At 39.7% G+C, this 20,049-nt stretch overlaps 1 protein-coding gene across 1 annotated transcript in view; it reads left to right on the top strand.

Moving 5' to 3' along the window:
• LOC111863391 overlaps positions 1–20,049 on the top strand; it is a 130,674-nt gene that overhangs the window by 75,955 nt on the left and 34,670 nt on the right. The window contains exons 3-4 of the mRNA XM_023849664.2: positions 13,161–13,284; positions 19,344–19,516. Of these exons, the coding sequence (XP_023705432.1) occupies positions 13,161–13,284; positions 19,344–19,516 (297 nt within the window). The remainder of the gene's footprint in view (positions 1–13,160; positions 13,285–19,343; positions 19,517–20,049) is intronic.

A 20,049-nucleotide genomic window follows, 5' to 3' on the forward strand; every position in this document is an offset into this window, starting at 1 on the left:
AGTTGAGGAGAATTTTTGGGCCGAAGAGAGATGAAGTGACAGGAGGTTGGAGAAAACTGCATAATGAGCAGCTTCATAATTTGTACTCTTCTCCAAATATAATAAGAATGATCAAGTCAAGGAGGATGAGGTGGGCATGGCATGTAGCACGACTGGAGGAATACGTATAGGATATTAGTGGGAAAGCATGAAGGAAAGAGACCACTGGGATGACAAAGGCGTATGTGGGTGGACAATATTAAAATGGATCTTAGAGAGATAGGATGGTATGATATGGATTGGATTGATCTGGCTCAGGATAGGGATCAGTGCAGGGCTCTTGTGAACACGGTAATGAACCTTCGGGTTCCATAAAATCCTGGGATTTTCTTGAGTAGCTGCATAATTGGCGGCTCCTCCAAGAGGGCTCAGCTCCATGAGTAAGTAAGTAAGTAAGTAAGTAAGTAAGTAAGTAAGTAAGTAAATAAGTAAGGTACTGATCACAGCGGTCGCACGGTCTAAGTTATTAACTGTTTTGCTCTCTCGAACCTTGGGATCATGGATTCGAATCACACTCAAGACATGAATAGCTATGTGCGTTTATTCTGTAATTGTGTTGTTCTCTGTGTAGGCAGAGACCTTGGGATGGGCTGATCCCCCGTCCAAGGAGTCCTACTGACTGTGTATAAGATTAAGAAATAGCAAAAGCAATCAAAATCCAACAGAAGGATGTAGAGCCATTGATAGAGCGATGGTGTGTCAGGTAACGTCAGGTTAGTTTCGAAATTGTTGCAGTCAGGCCTGCTTCATTTGTTCATTTCTTCAAGAAGCCTTAACGTTAACAAGTGTGTCACTGTGTAGTATAGCAAATGAATGTTTGGAACAGTAAATACTTCGCGTTTTGCCTGTCGTTTTAGGTATTCTGCACAATGATTAGATATTACATACAATTGCGTATGCATGCACATATATACGAGGTACCGGTTATATAGACTTATATAAGCCTTCGTATATATACACAGATTTACAGTACACATTTCTATACTGTTTAAAATATAAATTTATGCCGATGATTCCATATAATTGTTAGGTTCGTGACCTGTATTGTCAGCAATACACACTTGCACATCCATCACCGGAAATACGTAATTACAAGGCTGGGATGTCACTTGTCACAGGGATAATGCATTGCACACAGTCCTACCTGTTCCTGTTACCTCCAGTGTAACCGGATGTCAACCAATTAGTCCAGTAGTCTTAGTACTGGAAACCTACACAAACATATACCAGTAGAAAAATAGCTTGATCGATGCCCGTTCTAATTTCAGGCAACAGTGGAGAAGCCACATAATATTGTAGCTGTGACAGTATCGCTCATTGCAACCCATCAAATGTAATGTACATTGACATTTACGGTAAAGAGATCAAAATTATTTAACTTCAGATCATTCTGTATATTCGCACATGGTGCTGAAAGCGAGCTGCAATTTGGGCTGTTGTTTCCTTTCTCACTGCTGGCGTGACAGCACAAAGTAGCAGATCTAGTCACTCCATTTGTTACCAAACAGAAACTCGTGTAACGGTTCCGTTATTACGCTAATGTCATGCATTAACGCCTTGTTCATACCGCCCTATTTAATAGTGAATAATATTCCGTCCATATTTCGCAACGTGACATCCAGTTTAGAATCAAGACAGTTAACAAATCTGTTTATCGAATTTGGATTTTTTTTTCCCTTTGGATCAAATATATATCTTCAATCATCCTGTAATATTTTATACTTTCTTAATCAAGCAATTCGTTAAATTCATGAAAGAAGAATGTTAATTTCAATGCTCATCAAGCCGCACAGTTAGGCCCAACGTAAGGCCGCGCCATAGCTCAAGCGGTTAGTCGCTGACTTTCCACCGCGGCGACTCGGGTTCGATCCCGGGTCTGGTCAAGTGGGATTTGTGGTGGACAAAGTGGCGCTGGGGCAGATTTTCTCCGAGTACTTCGATTTCCCCTGCCAATCTTCATTCCACCAATTGCTCCACAATCACCCTCACCTACCATCTGAGGCTGGTACAATAGGCTAGAAGTGGCCGCAGTACAAGGGACTTACAAGGTAATAGACTGATCCGACATGTCGAAATCTGCCCTGATTTTTTTTTTCACTGCAAGAGTACACACAACAAAATCCACTGTCAAAATTTTAGCTGCTAATACACACTGCAAGTATTTTTTAAAAAGACCAATATTGTAGCCTGCCAGACCCTTGGAGAAATTCCCACCCCTATCAGAGCCGGAGCAGAGCAGAGCAGTACGCAACACGCAACACGCAACACGGCTGACTCACAGCCTAGGCTGGGGTTGTACAAACCTCTGGTACAAGCGGTTCCGCGTTCAGAAAAGAATGAGTAGCTTCAGCAATTTTTAAAAAAATACTTGCAGTGNGACCAATATTGTAGCCTGCCAGACCCTTGGAGAAATTCCCACCCCTATCAGAGCCGGAGCAGAGCAGAGCAGTACGCAACACGCAACACGCAACACGGCTGACTCACAGCCTAGGCTGGGGTTGTACAAACCTCTGGTACAAGCGGTTCCGCGTTCAGAAAAGAATGAGTAGCTTCAGCAATTTTTAAAAAAATACTTGCAGTGCGTATTAGCAGCTAAAATTTTGACAGTGGATTTGGTTGTGTACTCTTGCAGTGGAAAAAAAAAAAAAAAACATGGCAGGTTTCGACATGTCGGATCAGACAATTCCCTTGTTAGTCCCACCACACTAGTAAAAAAAAAAATAGGCCCAGCCGAATCCAGACCCCATTAATTTCATGAACAAGCACGCAAATGATCTTAGGTCCGCAAATAGGTCTTCCAGAGAGGTTTTCTGAGTACTATTTTATATGTATCCATTCTTTTTTCTGCAATTCCTGCTACATGTCTCACTTATGTCTTCATTTTTAATTTCATCACACTAATAACAGCAAGTGAAACATGAAAATTATGCTCATAATTTTTTTCTAAGTTTTCTCTTATCGTGTGCTATATCATTGCTTCTGCATCCAGAAGTCTCTTATAAGGGCGCTACATGGCCGTCAACATCTAAATTTATAAGCATATAAAACTAATAATGTGTTATGAATTAAACTGATTGCTTAGAGAAGGGAAGATTGCTGTTGTCAGCTTCTGGACATACTTTTGACATACTTATTTTTTCATCCAAACCAACCGAATTAGACAGACTCAAGGCATGATCTTCCTTTTGATTCGGAGATCAATTTTCGTTCCCATATATATGAACTCGAAAACTTTCTCTACTTTGTGATTTTATTTGACAAACGATTCTTGTTGAATGACAACGCCAACTCCTGGCTTTAATCCGTTTTGGTGTTTATATTTATCGTCATTTCGTTCTCTTATGGGCCTATTGCCCACAGATAAGCCCACTTGAAACTTTTCACATTTTCTAAGGATTTAATATTCCACTCTCCTATAATTTCTTATTCTCATTCATCCCACCGCGGCGGCCCGGGTTCGAGCAGGAGTCACGTTATGTGGGATTTGTGGTGGAATAAGTGGAACAGGGGCTTGTTTTTCCAGAGTACTTTTGTTTTCCCTTCGATCTTCGTTCCACCAATTGCTGCATAATCTCTATCATCTATCATCTTGGGCTGGTACATACAAAGTAGTGGCCGCTGTACCGAGTGGACTCAGTCTAACTCCACTAATAAAAAAGTAAGTAAAGCTATCCCTGTAACAGGCCGTGAAGGACCATAGGGTTGTGAGACGTTGAGGGTCCCACATTATCTAGACAATCGGCTCAAGTATGGCGGTAAGGTTGACAGCCTTAGGCGCCGGCCGCTCTTTACTCCTCAGGAAAATTATTTATTTAATTCCTGGTACTCATTTNCCTTAGGCGCCGGCCGCTCTTTACTCATCAGAAAAATTATTTATTTAATTCCTGGTACTCATTTCTGTTAGAGGCTGAGTGAACCCCAGGGCCATAGTGCGGCCGGAAGGATTAGGTCAATTGAAAAAATCCAATGACCTCATCGGTATTTGAACCCGCGAATAATAATAAATAATCTTCTCCTCCATCACACTCCCCGGAATTTTATGGTGTCGGCAGGCTCATTACCGTGCTGACAAGAACCTCCCATTGGTATTCTCATCCATAAAGCTAGAAATTATTTCCTCGTTTATTGCACATGGTGTTGCTTGATCCCGTATTAATAAAATATAAGTGTATAAGATGCTGTGAGTTTTGCATTTCGTTACGTGTAAAATCAGAAGGAAAAATTTGATCCCTGCTATTTCGTGTCATTTTATTTGATACTCTGTCCTGGAGGGACTTCTTAGCGTCAAATGACGTGACAGAATATCAAGGTTAAAAAGAAAGGAAAGATAGGGTGTGTACATGGCAATTAATAGGCATCCAAGGCTGGTTTTCCTGGAGGTAGAAACGGAAATTTTAAACGTTGGGCGAATTGCATGAGCCATATCGAAATATGCCGTTTTTTTTTTTCAATAAGTTACAGAAGCAGCCAAGCTGAAGGACCACATTCCTTCGGCTCTTTTTGACAGCCTATTTAACAGCTACAGTCTAGATCAAGAGGGGAGGACTTGGACGTGGGAAATGCCTTGAAAGATGAGGCTGGAGAAATTCCGCAATGACAGCTTCGTTCTTTGTATTCATTACCAAATACTGTGAAGAGAATGGATCAGGAATATTGCGCGCCTGGGGCAGATGCCAAACGCAAAAATAAAATTTTAGCCTAAAAACTTAAAGAGAAAAACCAACAATATAGACATACTCAGTCAGAGATGGGAGAACAATACTTAAATTCACTGATATATTGGGTTTTTGGACTTTATCCATTGTCCTGGTTTTTAAGATAACTAATAAAAACACGATGTTTCGGAAACTGGATCTGTTTCCGTCCTCAGGTGAAGGAAAACACCTATTCTGTTGGGTCCGTTAGAAAGAGCTAGCCTCAATCACTGGACTAAAGTAACTATAGTAACTAATTAATACTTAAATTATTATTAAAGATATAAGGTGTGAGCGAACCAACTGCATTGAATGGATCAGGGTACCGTTCTATGACACGCTCTTCTGAACACGAAAATGAACCTTAGGGGTTTGTAACAACCTAATTCTGAAAGACCGGTCTGGTTCTCATGAAGAACTATCTTCCACGGACTTAGTACAAAGGAAACTGGTTGAACACTGACTGACTCGCAGCCTGATACTTATTCTATTCTAAGTATTGTTCTTAGAATTAAGAGGCTTAATTAAACATGACGAAAATCAGAGACGTAACTCCGACGAGAAGCCGTCTACATTTTAAATACTTTTAATTAAAACATTTGGATACTTTAAAGGATCCGAATGTTGATTACGCGAGAAATATCTGACATCCGCTCACATCAGGGCAAGACGCGGATTTAATAGTGTTTAAATTTAGGCCTGTTGCATGAGTCATATTGTGAGATGTACAACGGGTTTTCCCACATAAAGTGACATTTCGTTCATGAACCTTCCAATTTTATACTCGCTGATTATTGAATGCCCGCCACGCGAAATGCTGTATTGGTTTGGAATTGATTTCTTGAAAAGCGAAGGCAGACAAACTCTTTCATGTTGTGTAGTTGCTTCGTGCATGTGTACCCGTAATAACAGGTACATTTATGCTTAATTAAGCACCGTTACCATAAAGACACGTGGAAGGACGTAGGAAGGCCTAAACTGTCAATCATTTTCCAGGCTGCGGGTAGCAGTATGTGGGTGGTCAGCTTCGTAACCGCAGCCCCTTTAGCTCCGGGGAAAGGGGTTGTTTTACCCATTGGTATGAAACTGCTTAACTTCACAGAAGATATTTTCATAAGAGCGAAGAGAAAAAAATTTGAACCTAACCAGGATTGAACGTCCGCCGTCTAGCTCATATCGTAGTCAGTATCTTTACTGAGCTATCCAGGTTACTATAATACACTAATAAAATATTTACTTCAAACAAGACATATCTAGAATTTTGGCTAAATAAAATACGAACAAATTAATTTGGATTGACTATATCTCCACTGCCTCATATATTTTAATGGCATTTTGTTTATTAAGCATAGGGAGAACTTTAGCTTTGTTGGGAATAGCATTCAACTGAAGGCATGAGAGAAGAAAATTTTAGTATGAATAATTCTGGTGGACAGATGACGCAGAAATTTCAAACTTAAATCAACTTGCCCCCTCGAAATTTTTCTAGTTTTTTCAACATGAGAATCATGATAGTGACAGGAATTATACAATATGTATATTATATGTAATAATAATAGTCATAATTACAGCAACTTATTCAAATTTAAATCATATGAGCACAGAGTATAAATAAGAGTGACCAGTGGGATAAGTAGGGGCACGAAATTTTATATTTGCGAACGTGCCCGGATGGCTCTGGGGACCAACAAGATCTCATTAAAATAGTCATAAAAAAACTGTTTTCCTGGGGCTTACAGCATGCGGAGCGTCAACTTGACCACTCTCCCCCATCCAGCGCCCAGGTCAAGAACGTGTAAAACTTTAATTCCACAGAATGGTGTGGATTTTCTGGTCCCGTAGAAAAGTAAGCCCTTGGTTTCATGTTTAACGCAAGAGCAAGTATACTTCTCTTTATAATTTCTTACTGCAGATTATAATTCGCCATACAAAACTCTTGTGAATGTGAATTGCAAAAGAGATATTCCAATTTCATGAGTCAAGAAACTTGAAGAAACAGACAAGCAATGAAAGAAGAGAAAACTTCTCTAAATTTTTATAGAATCTTGTCTTTGAATGAAGTTAAAGTAAGTCCAATGATAGTAATTATACCAGCCAAGAGAACTGGACCCAGAAGTATCGGTATAAGTGAAAGGAATTTAAACCCAGAGAAGAACCCCATTACGAACTCAATCCACTTTTATTTCAAGGAATTTTTAGAAACCCCACACAAAATTCCCCATAGTGCTGGATGAAGTATATACTAAAGAGTATTATCTTTAATTTTGAAACGTATTAATAACTTAGTGATACATATAACTAACAAATTACAGGTCAAAAATCATCCGTATAATACGTTAAAAGTTGGTGCTTGAACCCAAGAAAACACACTGTGTCTCAGTCACAAACATGTCTTTCCTGGAAAAAAAATGAGCATCTGTTTTGAAAACCAAAATCCCCCCAAAATTGCTGGTATTGAATATTTTATTATTTAATCATTAAAGTTAACCGGTGTCGTAGTCATCATTGTCGCGTCCTAGTGGTCACAGTTCCTGGCTACAAATCCAGAGGTCCCGGGTTCTTTTCCTGGCGTTACCAGATTTTCTGAGAACTGGTGGGTCTGGAACAGGGTTCACTCAGCCTCGTGAGGACAATTGAGGAGCTACTTGAATAGAAAAGCAGCGGTTCCGGTTAAGAAAACCGAAATTAACGGCCGTGGGGATTCGTTGAGCTGACCACGCGACAACCTCTATCTGCTAAAGTTGACACTAGTTTCGCCGACAAGCGGCGGTCGCTCGGTCGGTATAGTTCGCTTGCGGACTAAAACCACGGAGTCTGTTTGTTTGTTTGTTTGTTTATAAATTACTAATAAACGTTCTACATCAACAAAATTATATGTCATTGCCGTTTTCCTGATAGTTGACCTAGTCATGAAATTATTTTCAACATCTTGTTACTAACAAACCAACCAACTAACCCAGTGGTTCCCTAACTTTTTCGGTTCACGGCGCCCTTAAGTGTATCAGGATTTTTCCACGGGGCCCAAAGTCAGAACATAGGCCTACCTAACAGTTGCAGTGAGCAGTTGGTGCGGTTAGGTTGGTTAAATTAAAAAAAAAAATAAAAATTCACAAACAATTTATGTAAATATTATTAAATAAGTACTCATTTTGAACAATCATATCATTGAATAAATAAATCATAATTAGTGAGACGGATGAGCCTGTTGTTCACTGCACATCTTCTCAAATCTTGGGATCAAACTGGACACAGCCACCCTCATTTCCTGTTCCACGTTGATTTTCGCACGATACTTGCTTTTTATCACAGCGACCGCCGAAAACCCAGCTTTCCACAAATTTGACGTCGCAAATGGAATTAAGATTCGCTGAGCTTTACCACTTAGCAGCGGATATCTATCTTTTACTGATATCCAAAAGTCAGTTAGTTCCACGCTGCCAAATTTTGTCTTCGGTGTATTGTCGCAAGACAGCTCGATAAGATTTCCTTCTTCTACAGAAGTAAATTCAGATGAAGCTTTGGCCCTGACTGGGTCTTGAATCCATGCGAACTTGTCGATATTATCTTCTTGAAAGTATTTTTCAAACCAGTTGATAAGCTGTGATAGGTGCTCTTCAAAAACAGATTTTACGTTGTGAGAGAAATCAACTTCATTGGAGAACACAGACTGCTGCAACAAGGGGAAGCAATCTTTGCCACCGTCTTCATTCATTTTTCTTCTCCATAGCTGTAATTTTTTTCTGAAAGCTGAAATCTTCGCTACCAATTTCAAAATGTGCGTTGCCTCCCTGCAGGGAGAGATTCAACGCATTTAACTTTTCAAAGATATCACACAAGTATGATAGCTTTATCAAAAAATTTGTTTCCACGAAGTCTTTGGCATACTCGTGTTTTTCCTCTTTAAGAAAAATGTACATTTCCTGCCGTAATTCAAACGTACGGGAAAATATATTGCCACGAGAGAGCCATCGCGAGGGGCAGTAGTACAACAAACACGTGTATTCGGCTCCCATATCCTCACACAATTTTTTGAAAAACCTTGCTTTCACTGGCCGAGTTTTTATACAGTTTACCACATTCACCACACATTCCAAGACCACATTCAGTGGAGGACTCACATATTTTGACGCGAGTGCTTCTCTGTGAACGATGCAATGGGTCCACAGTGAATCCGGAGCTTTGCTTCGAATAAGCGCCTGCAATCCTCCATAACGGCCGGACATCGAACGACCACCATCAGTACAGACACCAACGCACTTTGTCCACTACAAATTATTTTCAACCATAAATATGTCCAGGATCTCAAACAAGTCTTGAGCCTTTGTACTTGCAGTGATACATTTACAAAAAAGGTCTTCCACAATGTCATTACCATCTACGAACCGTACATAGCAAATCAAATGTGCATCCTTATTACTGTCCGTGGCCTCATCCAGCTGCAACCCAAATTCCTTCCCTTTTATTTTTTCAATTAATTGATCATTGAGATCCTCCGCCATGTGCTGGATTCTGCGACTGATAGTATAGTTAGACAAAGACACCTTTGAAAGCAGTTTCCCCGCTGACTCACCGATCATAATGTTCACCAAATCTACAGCAGCCGGTAGAATTAGCTGTTCTGCGATGGTATGGGGCTTTTTACAATTCGCGACTCTATATGCAACCTTGTATGATGCTAGCAAGGCATTGCTTGGTATTGACACACGCTGAGAAAAAGTACATTTTTGTTGTTTTAATTCTTTTAACTTTCTGGTAAAGAAGTCGCGAGGTTTACCTTCCATGTTTCGATGATTGGTTTCTAAATGGCGCTTTAGCTTACTTGGAAGCATGCACTCTGGTGCCAAAACTTTCAAACACAGTACACACTGCGGTTTCTCTTCATCGTTGACATCTGTCGATGTAAAGCCAACAAAATCCAAATAACTATCGTCATATTTACGACATTTCCGCTTCGTCACGCCCCCGCCACTAGTTTGTGGTGCGTCCTCTTTATTTTCACTCCTACAATGCTTATTAATGTTCAATAAAAACTTGTCCATTTTTTAGGAAGATAAGAACAACAACTTTTAAAAGTTTATTTGATCACAACACCATTAGGTTGGTTCGATCTTCAATAAATCAAGGGCGCGAAGACAGCAATTAATATACAAACACCAAGTACCGAGAAAGTTCGATAAATAACTAGAACAATCCAGTCACTATATTCACATTGATGCACTGAGCGACACTCACGTTTTTCGCGCAGCGGGCTGAGCAATAACTGTCTTATGCACTGCAGTGACTAGAACAATCCAGAGTTTAATAGACTCTATTAAAATTCTGACATCGAGCGCCATGTAGTATTGCTATTGAAAAGCAATAGTGGTTTATTTAGCAATTGAGCAATTTTAGCAATTTAGTGGTTTCTACAGTGTCCGTTAAATGTCCATCCTATCATCGCATCAACACATCGATGGTCCGATTCTAAAACCACACGGGCTCAGTGTCATTTCAGTGAAAATATCTGAATATTTCGAGGCGCCCCAAAAATATTTCGCGGCGCCCTAGAGCGCCGCGGCGCACAGTTTGGGAACCACTGAACTAACCAATAATGGGGAGAAGAGACCTTCTTAAGAAACCAATATTCTCTCGTTCAGTCAAGAATTAGCACACCTTACATAAAACTTGATTATTCATTATGAGGTTGCAAACAGCCCACCACTGGTCGCTATGCCGATTCGGATGGATGCAGTCCTCCACGTCTCCATATCCTACTTTATTATTTCGGAACTATTCTTCTGCCTACGCACAGGCATTCCTTCGGGATGACCAGGATGTTATGTGCACTCCAGATCCCACCAAAGCCTCAGCACCGTGTATTTAATGTGAAGAATTATCCCACATTATCCAGTACTTGTAATATTCGCGGTAAGTGGGTGGAGACACCAACGAGGGGGTAAGTTATATATGACTATAGAAATATTTTTCGTATGTAAAATCCTTGTATTAGTCAAGAAGCAGAACTTGGAGCTTTAAGCTGCATGCAACAGAAGACAGAGGTGCGTTTCTGACAAGCTCTGGCTGTATACGGGAGATAAAACTTAATGCGTATTTCTCATTTGGAATTAGAATCCAAGCCAGTCGCTGCAGCACAGCTGCTTGCCGTGTGGCTCTCGGTGAATGCAGTAGCTGAGCAGACTGTACGAGCTCTGTGACGTAGCATCGCATTAATCAGCGCTGAAGAACGAACACAAGTAATTTTCACGTACATACACGGTGAGCGCGCGTCAACTTAATTTAGACAGAACCCACTTTTAATTACAGTGCAGCACAATGATGTATTTACGCGCCTTCTCCCTCGACTCGGGAACAATGGCCTCCATATTTAAAACGTTTTAAATGCTGGAGTGTTTCTCTGTGTGACGCGAGGCCTGAGGGCAGTATAGAACCGGCGTCGTTGCCATAATTTCGCCCAAGATTGCTTTTTATCACAACTATTGGAGTCATACCTTCGTCTATTTCTCCGGTTTATAACAATTTCTTTGGGGTTTCTTTATGTCGTTTTTATTGTTGTCTAAAATAAATGTAAATACAAAAAAGGCCTATGCAAAGCCCATCAGGACCTCTGTAGCACATCCTTGTAAATATCTTCTATCACAGCGCTCTTCTCGCGATTTTGAATATATATTATATATAATATAATATAACATATATCATAACTTAAATCTGAGAGTATACTGTTATTATTTTACACATTTACTTGTTTCTTTTCTCTCTCTCTCTCTCCTTTTGCTTTCACTTTGGAGCACAGGCCTGATTTCTCAATTTCATGATCATTTTACAGACGGTAGGTCTCCTTGGACGAGTGATCAGTTCATTGCAAAGCCTCTACCTAAACACAGGATAACACAAAACACAGAATTAACGCATACACACACCAAATATTCATGCCTTGTGTGGGATTCGAACCCACAATCCCGGCTTCCGAGCGAACGAAGCCAGTACATGTCTTAGGCCGCTCGGCCTAATGACGACAATGTTAAAAATGTATGAACAGCAAATCAGAACTGATTCACAAAAATATTACAAGTAAGATGAAAATCGGAAAAATTTTGCTGTCATTCATTTCAAAATAGATTACTTTCATCTCTGTTATGTCAGGGGTCATATTTTTATTTTACACTCAACAAAATTAAGTTAACGAGCAATGTATGATCAATTACCGCACATGATTCCAGAAGCTGCAGTACATGGCGCTAATGTCGCTTGCCCTTACGACTTCTGTGGCCCACTTTGTTCTTACTAATGACTCAAGGAGACTAAAAGTAAGACTTTGGGCGACCCCTATTGCCGTAACTTTAGTATTATGGTTGGTTAAAATCAGTTAATTAGTTCAGATGTTGTAAAGGGAACATAAAGGCACACACACATGCATGCCTACAGCTTTGTGTTCTTAAAAAGTTACTTTATTTCCCAAATAAATATGAGTATATTTGAATCAATATAGTTTGAATACACACCCACATTTTCATTAGCTACACAATCTCGCTCGTTGACTTTAACCGGGAAAACAGGTTTCTTTGTATCTTTAGAGTAAAATGTTAACTGTCTGAAAGTTTACATGCGCATGCGCCTGCGTGTACACGATTTTAGTAGCTGCACGTCCCAGCGCTTCTTCTTCATATGTGCTCGTTATAAACTCATGTATCCTACAAAGCTATCCTATGAATATGCGTCTAATAGCTGAAATATAAATACTGTGCCTATATTAATGTAATTAATCACAAAATGATAATTTTCTTTGAAATGGATCCATAACATTTTATTCATTTGAAAAGACAGTGAATCGTACGTAATACTACGTACACATAATGTACTAGTAATGTTATGAAGTTCAAGAAGTTGTATTATTTCTGAAAAAATATAAGAGTTTTGCAGTATCTTTTGTACAGTTTATTAAACGGACGTGAGCAAATATTTATAATGTCTTTGAAGACAAATATCTAAGTATTTTTCATTACTTTTCTTACCACATTTAAAAGCAATATGCAATATTCCTGCCTATGCATGTTTCAGTCTGAAACCGGTGTGTGAATTTGATATTAACATGCAGTGAACAAACATCACGTCTAGAATGTGGTCTTATAGATTAGAATTCCCATTAGACCCGCAAGAGATCTATGAATATCCCGAAGATGGAGGCGGAAGGTTCCTTCAAATAAGCGTATAACTTCGTAGGGGACTGATAAATGAATTAATAATCTAGTAAAGCATGGCATAAAATTTTATAGCCTTGAAAATCTCAAATATGCAATGTTGCTTCGATATTAACACATCTTTACTAAATCTGACCACAGTTTAAGCTTTATAGTGGCCCTTTATTCCATAAATATTATCTGCAGCGTTGTCTATATGTATGCTTATAGTCTGTTGGTTTATGTCTTGCAGTTCCGGAGAGAAGTTTGGATATGATGCAGACCAAACCAAACCTCGACTCTGTGCAAATCACATGCACGGCACGGGGTGTGTACCCGGAGCCGAAGATGGCGCTCCTTCGGGGCAGCAAAAAGAAGTAAGTCGTAATACAGGAACACAACGCATGCGCACTATAATAATACACTATATAAACAGTGACATTTTCCTTGCATCCAAATACGAGGGCTATTCGGAAAGTAACAGCCGGTGACCTCCTAACAAATAAACAATGAAAAAAATATTACATGCATAAGCTACTTCGCAATTTNTTTAGCGACCGCTTGTAAGAATCTGTCAAAGAAAACTTAAATCACTGGATTGAGATTAGCTCTTTCTAAGGGGTCCAACTGAGTAGGTGTCTTCCTTTCTCCCGTGAAGACGGAAATAGATCCAGTTTCCGTCTTCAGGTGAGAAATGTCCAGTGATTGATATTAGCTCTTTTTAAGGGGGTCCAACTGAGTAGGTGTCTTCCTTTCTCACCTGAAGACGGAAAGAGATTCAGTCCTCTATTATCTAGAATTCTGGACGATGGGAAAAGTCCAAAGCCCCAGTAACCCTGTGTAATATTAGGGTAATCAGCTCCAATACACGAAGGCCATTCGTAAATGTGTACAAAATTCAGTCCACTCACTGTATCAGTANGAGATTAAGTCCTCTATTATCTAGAATTCTGGACGGTGGGAAAAGTCCAAAGCCCCAGTAACCCTGTGTAATATTAGGGAAATCAGCTCCAATACACGAAGGCTACGCTTCAGTGACCATTCGTAAATGTGTACAAAATTCAGTCCACTCACTGTATCAGTAAGACTGAAAGGTTACAAGTCTCTGTAGCTCGTTACCGTTATCAGGCACGAGAACTCAGTCGGTAACTCGCACGAGTGTGATATAAACACAATGCTATATATATAGCTCGTCACTGGATTCGATCCCACCAGTTCAGTGAAAATCAATCAGTCAATCAATGAATTAAACACAATTTCTAAAGTGAAAGCTGCAGCGCCTCGGCCAATAAAGTGATCTATTCGGGCTAGGCGAATTCCCTGCAGGACCTCAATCAGCCTCCTATTCCGTGGGTATGGAGGGAGGGGGTGGCTTTTCTCTTGAGGTAAAGCGACTGGAACTTTAAGCTGACTACGCACACCAATCTAATACCAGTCTATATCTGAGGATACCCATGCCTCTTCCTGGCTTGATTCTTATTAAGCACAGGAACAAATTTATCTGACCTTACTACGTTCAGTTTAAACATCCTTTTTCGTTTTCCTTAGGGATTATTCACAAATTTTCCGGAGTTACTCGTTTCATATCTCCATGGTATATGCTTGTTTAATTGTAGATCGTGTGATTTAATTGCATTAACATTCACACTGGAACCCTGGTAAATAGTCTTCTTTCATATTCTAAAGTTCCAAGTTTCGAATCTAGACTCACGTGCCAGCTACCGAGAATATTATTTTCTAAATATTTCTGAGAGTCGTCCATTTGCTGCCTGAATGTTATGTTGGAAACTGTTCACTCTATGAGACAGGTTCAACATATGAGTACAGAGCATTTTGGAAGCTAGCTGCCTTCGCCCGGAGATCTAGTGCGTAAAGTACGGTCTGAGAATTCAAATGTTCCAGATTCGGTTCCACTGTTGCCACTAATACAAAAAAAAATGATAAATCTGTCACTGTGACAACTTATCACCTGAAGATGCAAGCAGCACTAACTCCTAAAATATCGCGTTGGTATACCACTTATATCTCAGAGAATGGACAATATCTGTCACTCGTATGAGACAGAGAGACGTTGGCCGCAGCAGCGTTTGGTGGCACAAACAATCAAACTTTATACTGAATAGGTTCGAATCGTGTTTCCAGACTCCAGGCTGACAGTTCAGCTTGTCAGCTATAATTGAATTACCTCTGTTTTTCAGTCTGAAATTACCGCAAACTCTCTGTGGCCACAATTATTAATTTAATGGACCGTAATTGATTGAGTCTCAGAAATGAATAATTGACACCGCTCTTTCAATGGTAGTTATTATTAGGTCACGTTAATATAAAACTAATTTCGTGCAATTTTTAATGAGACTTTCCACAAAATTTCGGTATCAGTCGTCTTTTTGAAACATTCGATAAAAATAAATAAATGATAACTCATTACAGCTTTAAATTGTAGGCTCATAAACAGTGGCTGTTTAAATTCGCCCGGCAGAACCTCCATACAACGGTTTCCCGAATGGAACGAATTCTGTTGGATGGAGAATAGGCAAACCGTGTAACTTATTTGCTTCAAGAACTTTTTCGGTTTTCTAGGAAGTACTTATTACAGTACACACGTTCTACAAACCAAGGCGAATTTAACGAAGGCACAACAGGAGAATACATTGGTGTGTAGGCTTACTCATTAAAACCGAATGCTTCATATCAACTGATTCTTCTTTTGATGACGATTGTCTAACTACTTAGGTCACTTTACGTCAAAACAGATGGGAAAATAATTATGAATATTGTATGAGCAAGGATTTGACATGATGGATCCGAGATGAAATGAATAATCAGTCACAATCATTCGTAACACGACAAAATTAAATTAAGGTTAAAATAGAATAATTAGAGCTTCATCCAAAACCTTGGCAAAAATTAAAACAGAAACTTCTCAGACATAATAATCTGGGACGATGCTACATTAATACAAATATTATATATTATATATATAATAATATTTAAGCAGCCTATTGCATTAATATATATTATATACAGAATATAATTCCGTCAATAATGCAAATATTTCCCTCTCTCCTTCCATTCACAATATGTTTCGGCCTCAAAAAGCCATCATCATGTATCTAAGCTCTGTATGACACAAACTCCGTCTTAAGTGCAACAATTTGTTGTAGTTCTTTTGTCTTCTATTCTTCTACACAACATGTTTCGGCCGTAAATGGTCATCATCAGGTGTATACTCTCACGTATCTGTTACGCCGCACGTAGTTTAAAATTTAAGAACACCAGCTTTCTTAATTGTTCATTTCTCCGTTGTTAATAGGTCCCGATATATCAGAATCCCCTTGCTGATATTTGTCAGATATGTATAAAATCTTTGTTAATTTCCATACGTCAATTTGATTTTTCAATTTTGGTATTTTTAAAATCTTCAATTTAAATTTAAAAATTTTTTAAATTTAAAATTCACAGGGATACCTGCTCTAGGTCTACAGTGCTGCAGCGGCTACTTCTTGCTTTCAGCACTGTTCAGGTGTTATTCTGTGTAGGCTCTCTGTGTGCGTGCCGCTGCTTATCTTTAATACGTATTTTAGAAACTTTAATCTTTAAAAAATTTAAAATTAAATTGAAGATTTTAAAAATACCAAAATTCAAAAATCAAATTGATGTATGTAAATTAACAAAGATTTTATACATATCTGACAAATATCAGCAAGGGGATTCTGATATATCGGGACCTAGTGACAACGGAGAAATGAACAATTAAGAAAGGTGGTGTTTTTAAATTTTAAACTACGTAGAGTGTAACAGCTACGTGTGAGTATACACCTGATTATGGCCATTTACGGTCGAAATATGTAGTGTAGAAGAAAATTACAATAAATTGTTGCACTAAGGACGGAGTTTGTATCATACATTGTGTAGAGTGTAACAGGATGCTTATTTATAATATCTAAGCTATGCCAAAACTCTTCCACTCTGCAGAATGCCCACTTTTTCACATCAAATTAACTGCGATATTTTATGATTTAACATCCAATATTTTAAATCAGAAAATATCGCAGTTATTATGTGATGTGAAAAAGTGGACATTCTGTACAGAGAAGCAGTTTTGGCATAGCTGAGACAAGTGATGATGGAAATAGTTGCATTTCTGTACACTATACACCCTCCTATTTTTATTGAAAACACAGCGTTTCGAAAGATAGATTCTGTCTCCGTCTTCAGGTAAAACTTACTCAGTTGGGCCCAATAGATAGAGCTATTCCCATTCTCCGGACACCTGAACTAACACAAAACCAAGCATAGCACAAACCATCTGCTAAAATTATGACAAATACTGAAGATATTAAAACGAAACTCTACACTGAAGAGGTCTATCACTTTTGTCCATGCACAATTTTACGGCTATTGTTGATAAAATCTGAGTCCTATCAGAACAGAAGTTATCATTAACGAGGCAAATTCTCTGTTTCGTAGCAACAAAAAGAAAACACAAAATTTCCAACTGGACGGAACTGTAGTTTTCTGACTTCTGCCATGATAATAGGATTCTAGATAGGAGAGATGTCCAAGTGGGGCTGACTCAACGGATGGATTACCAGAGACACGTGGGCGGATTCCTTGTATGTGGTGTTTGGTTCAATCTGCGATGGATAATGTTCCAAAACATACTTGTAGAAATTAAGTTGCCTAAACAGTGGGTTTAAAATTACGTTATTTAAGGTTAAAGTAAAGTATAATTAGAATGATCAAGTGAAGAAGGATGAGATTGGCAGGGCATGTAGAAAGAATGGTGGAGAAGAAGAAGAAGAAGGCACTTAGGATATTTGAGAGAAAGCCAGAAAGAAAGAGACCAAGGGAAACACCAAGAGATATGTGACTGGACAATATTAAAATGGAGCTTAGAGAGATAGAATAGGAAGGTCTGGATTGGACTCATCTAGCTCAGGATAGGTATCAGTGGAAGGCTATTATGAACACGGTGATAAACGTTCCGGTTTCATTAAATAGTGAGAAATTCTTGAGTAGCTGCAGAATTGGCGGCTCCTCAAGAAGGGCTGAGCTCCATGAATAAGTAAGTAAGTATTTTTTTTATTGCTAGTGGGGTGGGAGTAAGTCCCTTGTACTGCGGCCACTTCTGGCCTATTGTACCAGCCCCAGATGATAGGTGAGGGTGATTGTGGAGCAATTGATGGAATGAAGATTGACAGGGGAAACCGAAGTACTCGGAGAAAACCTGCCCCAGCGCCACTTTGTCCACCACAAATCCCACTTGACCAGACCAGGGATCGAACCCAGGCAGCCGCGGTGGGAAGCCAGTGACTAACCGCTTAAGATATGGCGCGGTCAAGTAAGTAAGTAAATAACAGTTTCCAATAAAAATATTGGCATCACCCTAATTTTCAGCCTTTAATTTTCCCAACAACACAGGCCCACCTCTCTCTCTTCTTTTCTGTTATAACACTCGATAGGAAATTTATTTTCATGACGGAATAAAAATTAGTGTTGACATCTAGGATATTCTAGCGAACAAAATTTGCCTTTCAAGTTTATTCTATAGTTGCTGTGCCACAACGATCACGTTGTGGTCGTGTCAAAACCAATTAACTTTGCGTTCACCTCTCCTCGCTCTCTCGTATTTTTGTCATATTACAGTCATGTCACCCTCCCTTATCTCTGCCTCACAGCCTAATTTATTAAGCCCTTCAGCATGCAGGGCCTAAAGTGAACGTACAGCTATAACTTTACAGTCACTCCCGTCTGTCCGCGTGTCTCACTTCGCAAGCCGTGCAAACAGAATTACATACCCATAAGTAGATAGAGGAGGTGTAGGGTGAGAGATCTGAAGTAAAAAAAATAGATTCAGGTCACCTGCGTTATGACACTCGTCGCTGTGTAGTCTTGTAAGCATATATCGACCTTTCTGGGGGAAATTCTTCCTCCATATTCAACCAATTTTACAGCTCCCAACATCTGAGTGTCTTGAGTGTTAATGGTCTCATTTCAAAGTAATACTATTGTATCTGCAGTAAACAGGTTAAGCAGACATATAAAATCGAGAGGAAATTGTTTAAAATTTTGCAATTATTTTACAATGTAAAGCTGTCCGTGTAACAGGCCGTGGAGGCCCATAGGTGTGTGAGACGTCGAGGCTCCCAAATCTTCTAGCGAATCCGCTCACAGATGACGGTTACATTGTCAGTCCCACGCGCCTGCCGCCATTTACCCCCAGGAAGATTCATTGTACTCATTTCTGTTAGAGGCTGAGTCGACCCCAGAGCCATAGTGTGCTGGAAGGATTAGGTCAATTGAAAAATCCAATGACCTGTTCGGGAATCGAAAACACGACCTACCGACTTGTAGCATAGTACCTCAAACAACTACATTACCGCGTGCCCCCATATAGACTACAAGCGATCTTAATAGAGATGTGATTTTGTAGGACAAATATGGACGGCGTGCTGGTGGAGACGGTACCTCGACGGGGCTCATATGATATCGTGGCCAGCAAAGTGGTGCAGGACAGCGATCTACAGACACCCACAGTGTTCGCCTGCGAACTGCATATACCAGAGGCCCAGTACAGCGTCAGTAAACGATTAGTATACTACCCAGGTAAAGGACATTGAATAGTTCTGCAATCGGCGATCATGTGCCTGAAGGCGTGCCCACATTACTCGTGCTCATGCTCGTGTAACTCTCTATGCTCGCGAGTAATTTGGACAATATGACAAGTCACGAGACAAGCAAATTTTTAATTTAAAAACTATAGCCAATAAATTAAAATACGACTACAGCCTACACACACTACGAGTAAATATACGGATCCTCACACGCCGAAGCCCGGCGAGCAAATGAAGTAGTGTGGATGAAGATTTACGAGCTCAAGTAAAATCCAGACGAGTCTCCCGACGAGCACAAGCAAGGCGAGCACGAGCACGAGTAATGTGGACGCGCCTTAAATTCTTAGGATACAGTTGCACGATAGAAGTCATAGAACAAGTTTCATTCTTATTTAATCAGCCTACTGTCTTATGGGTGCTAAGACCAAAGTAACGACCGCATGGATACCAACATTTACATCTGCACATTGCTACCGAGCAGCTTGGCTGAAGGGAGGTTGAAGTTGGAAATATCGGCCTACAACA

This window comes from Cryptotermes secundus, unplaced genomic scaffold (genome assembly GCF_002891405.2).
Source record: "Cryptotermes secundus unplaced genomic scaffold, Csec_1.0 scaffold568, whole genome shotgun sequence".
NCBI classification, from domain to species: domain Eukaryota; kingdom Metazoa; phylum Arthropoda; class Insecta; order Blattodea; family Kalotermitidae; genus Cryptotermes; species Cryptotermes secundus.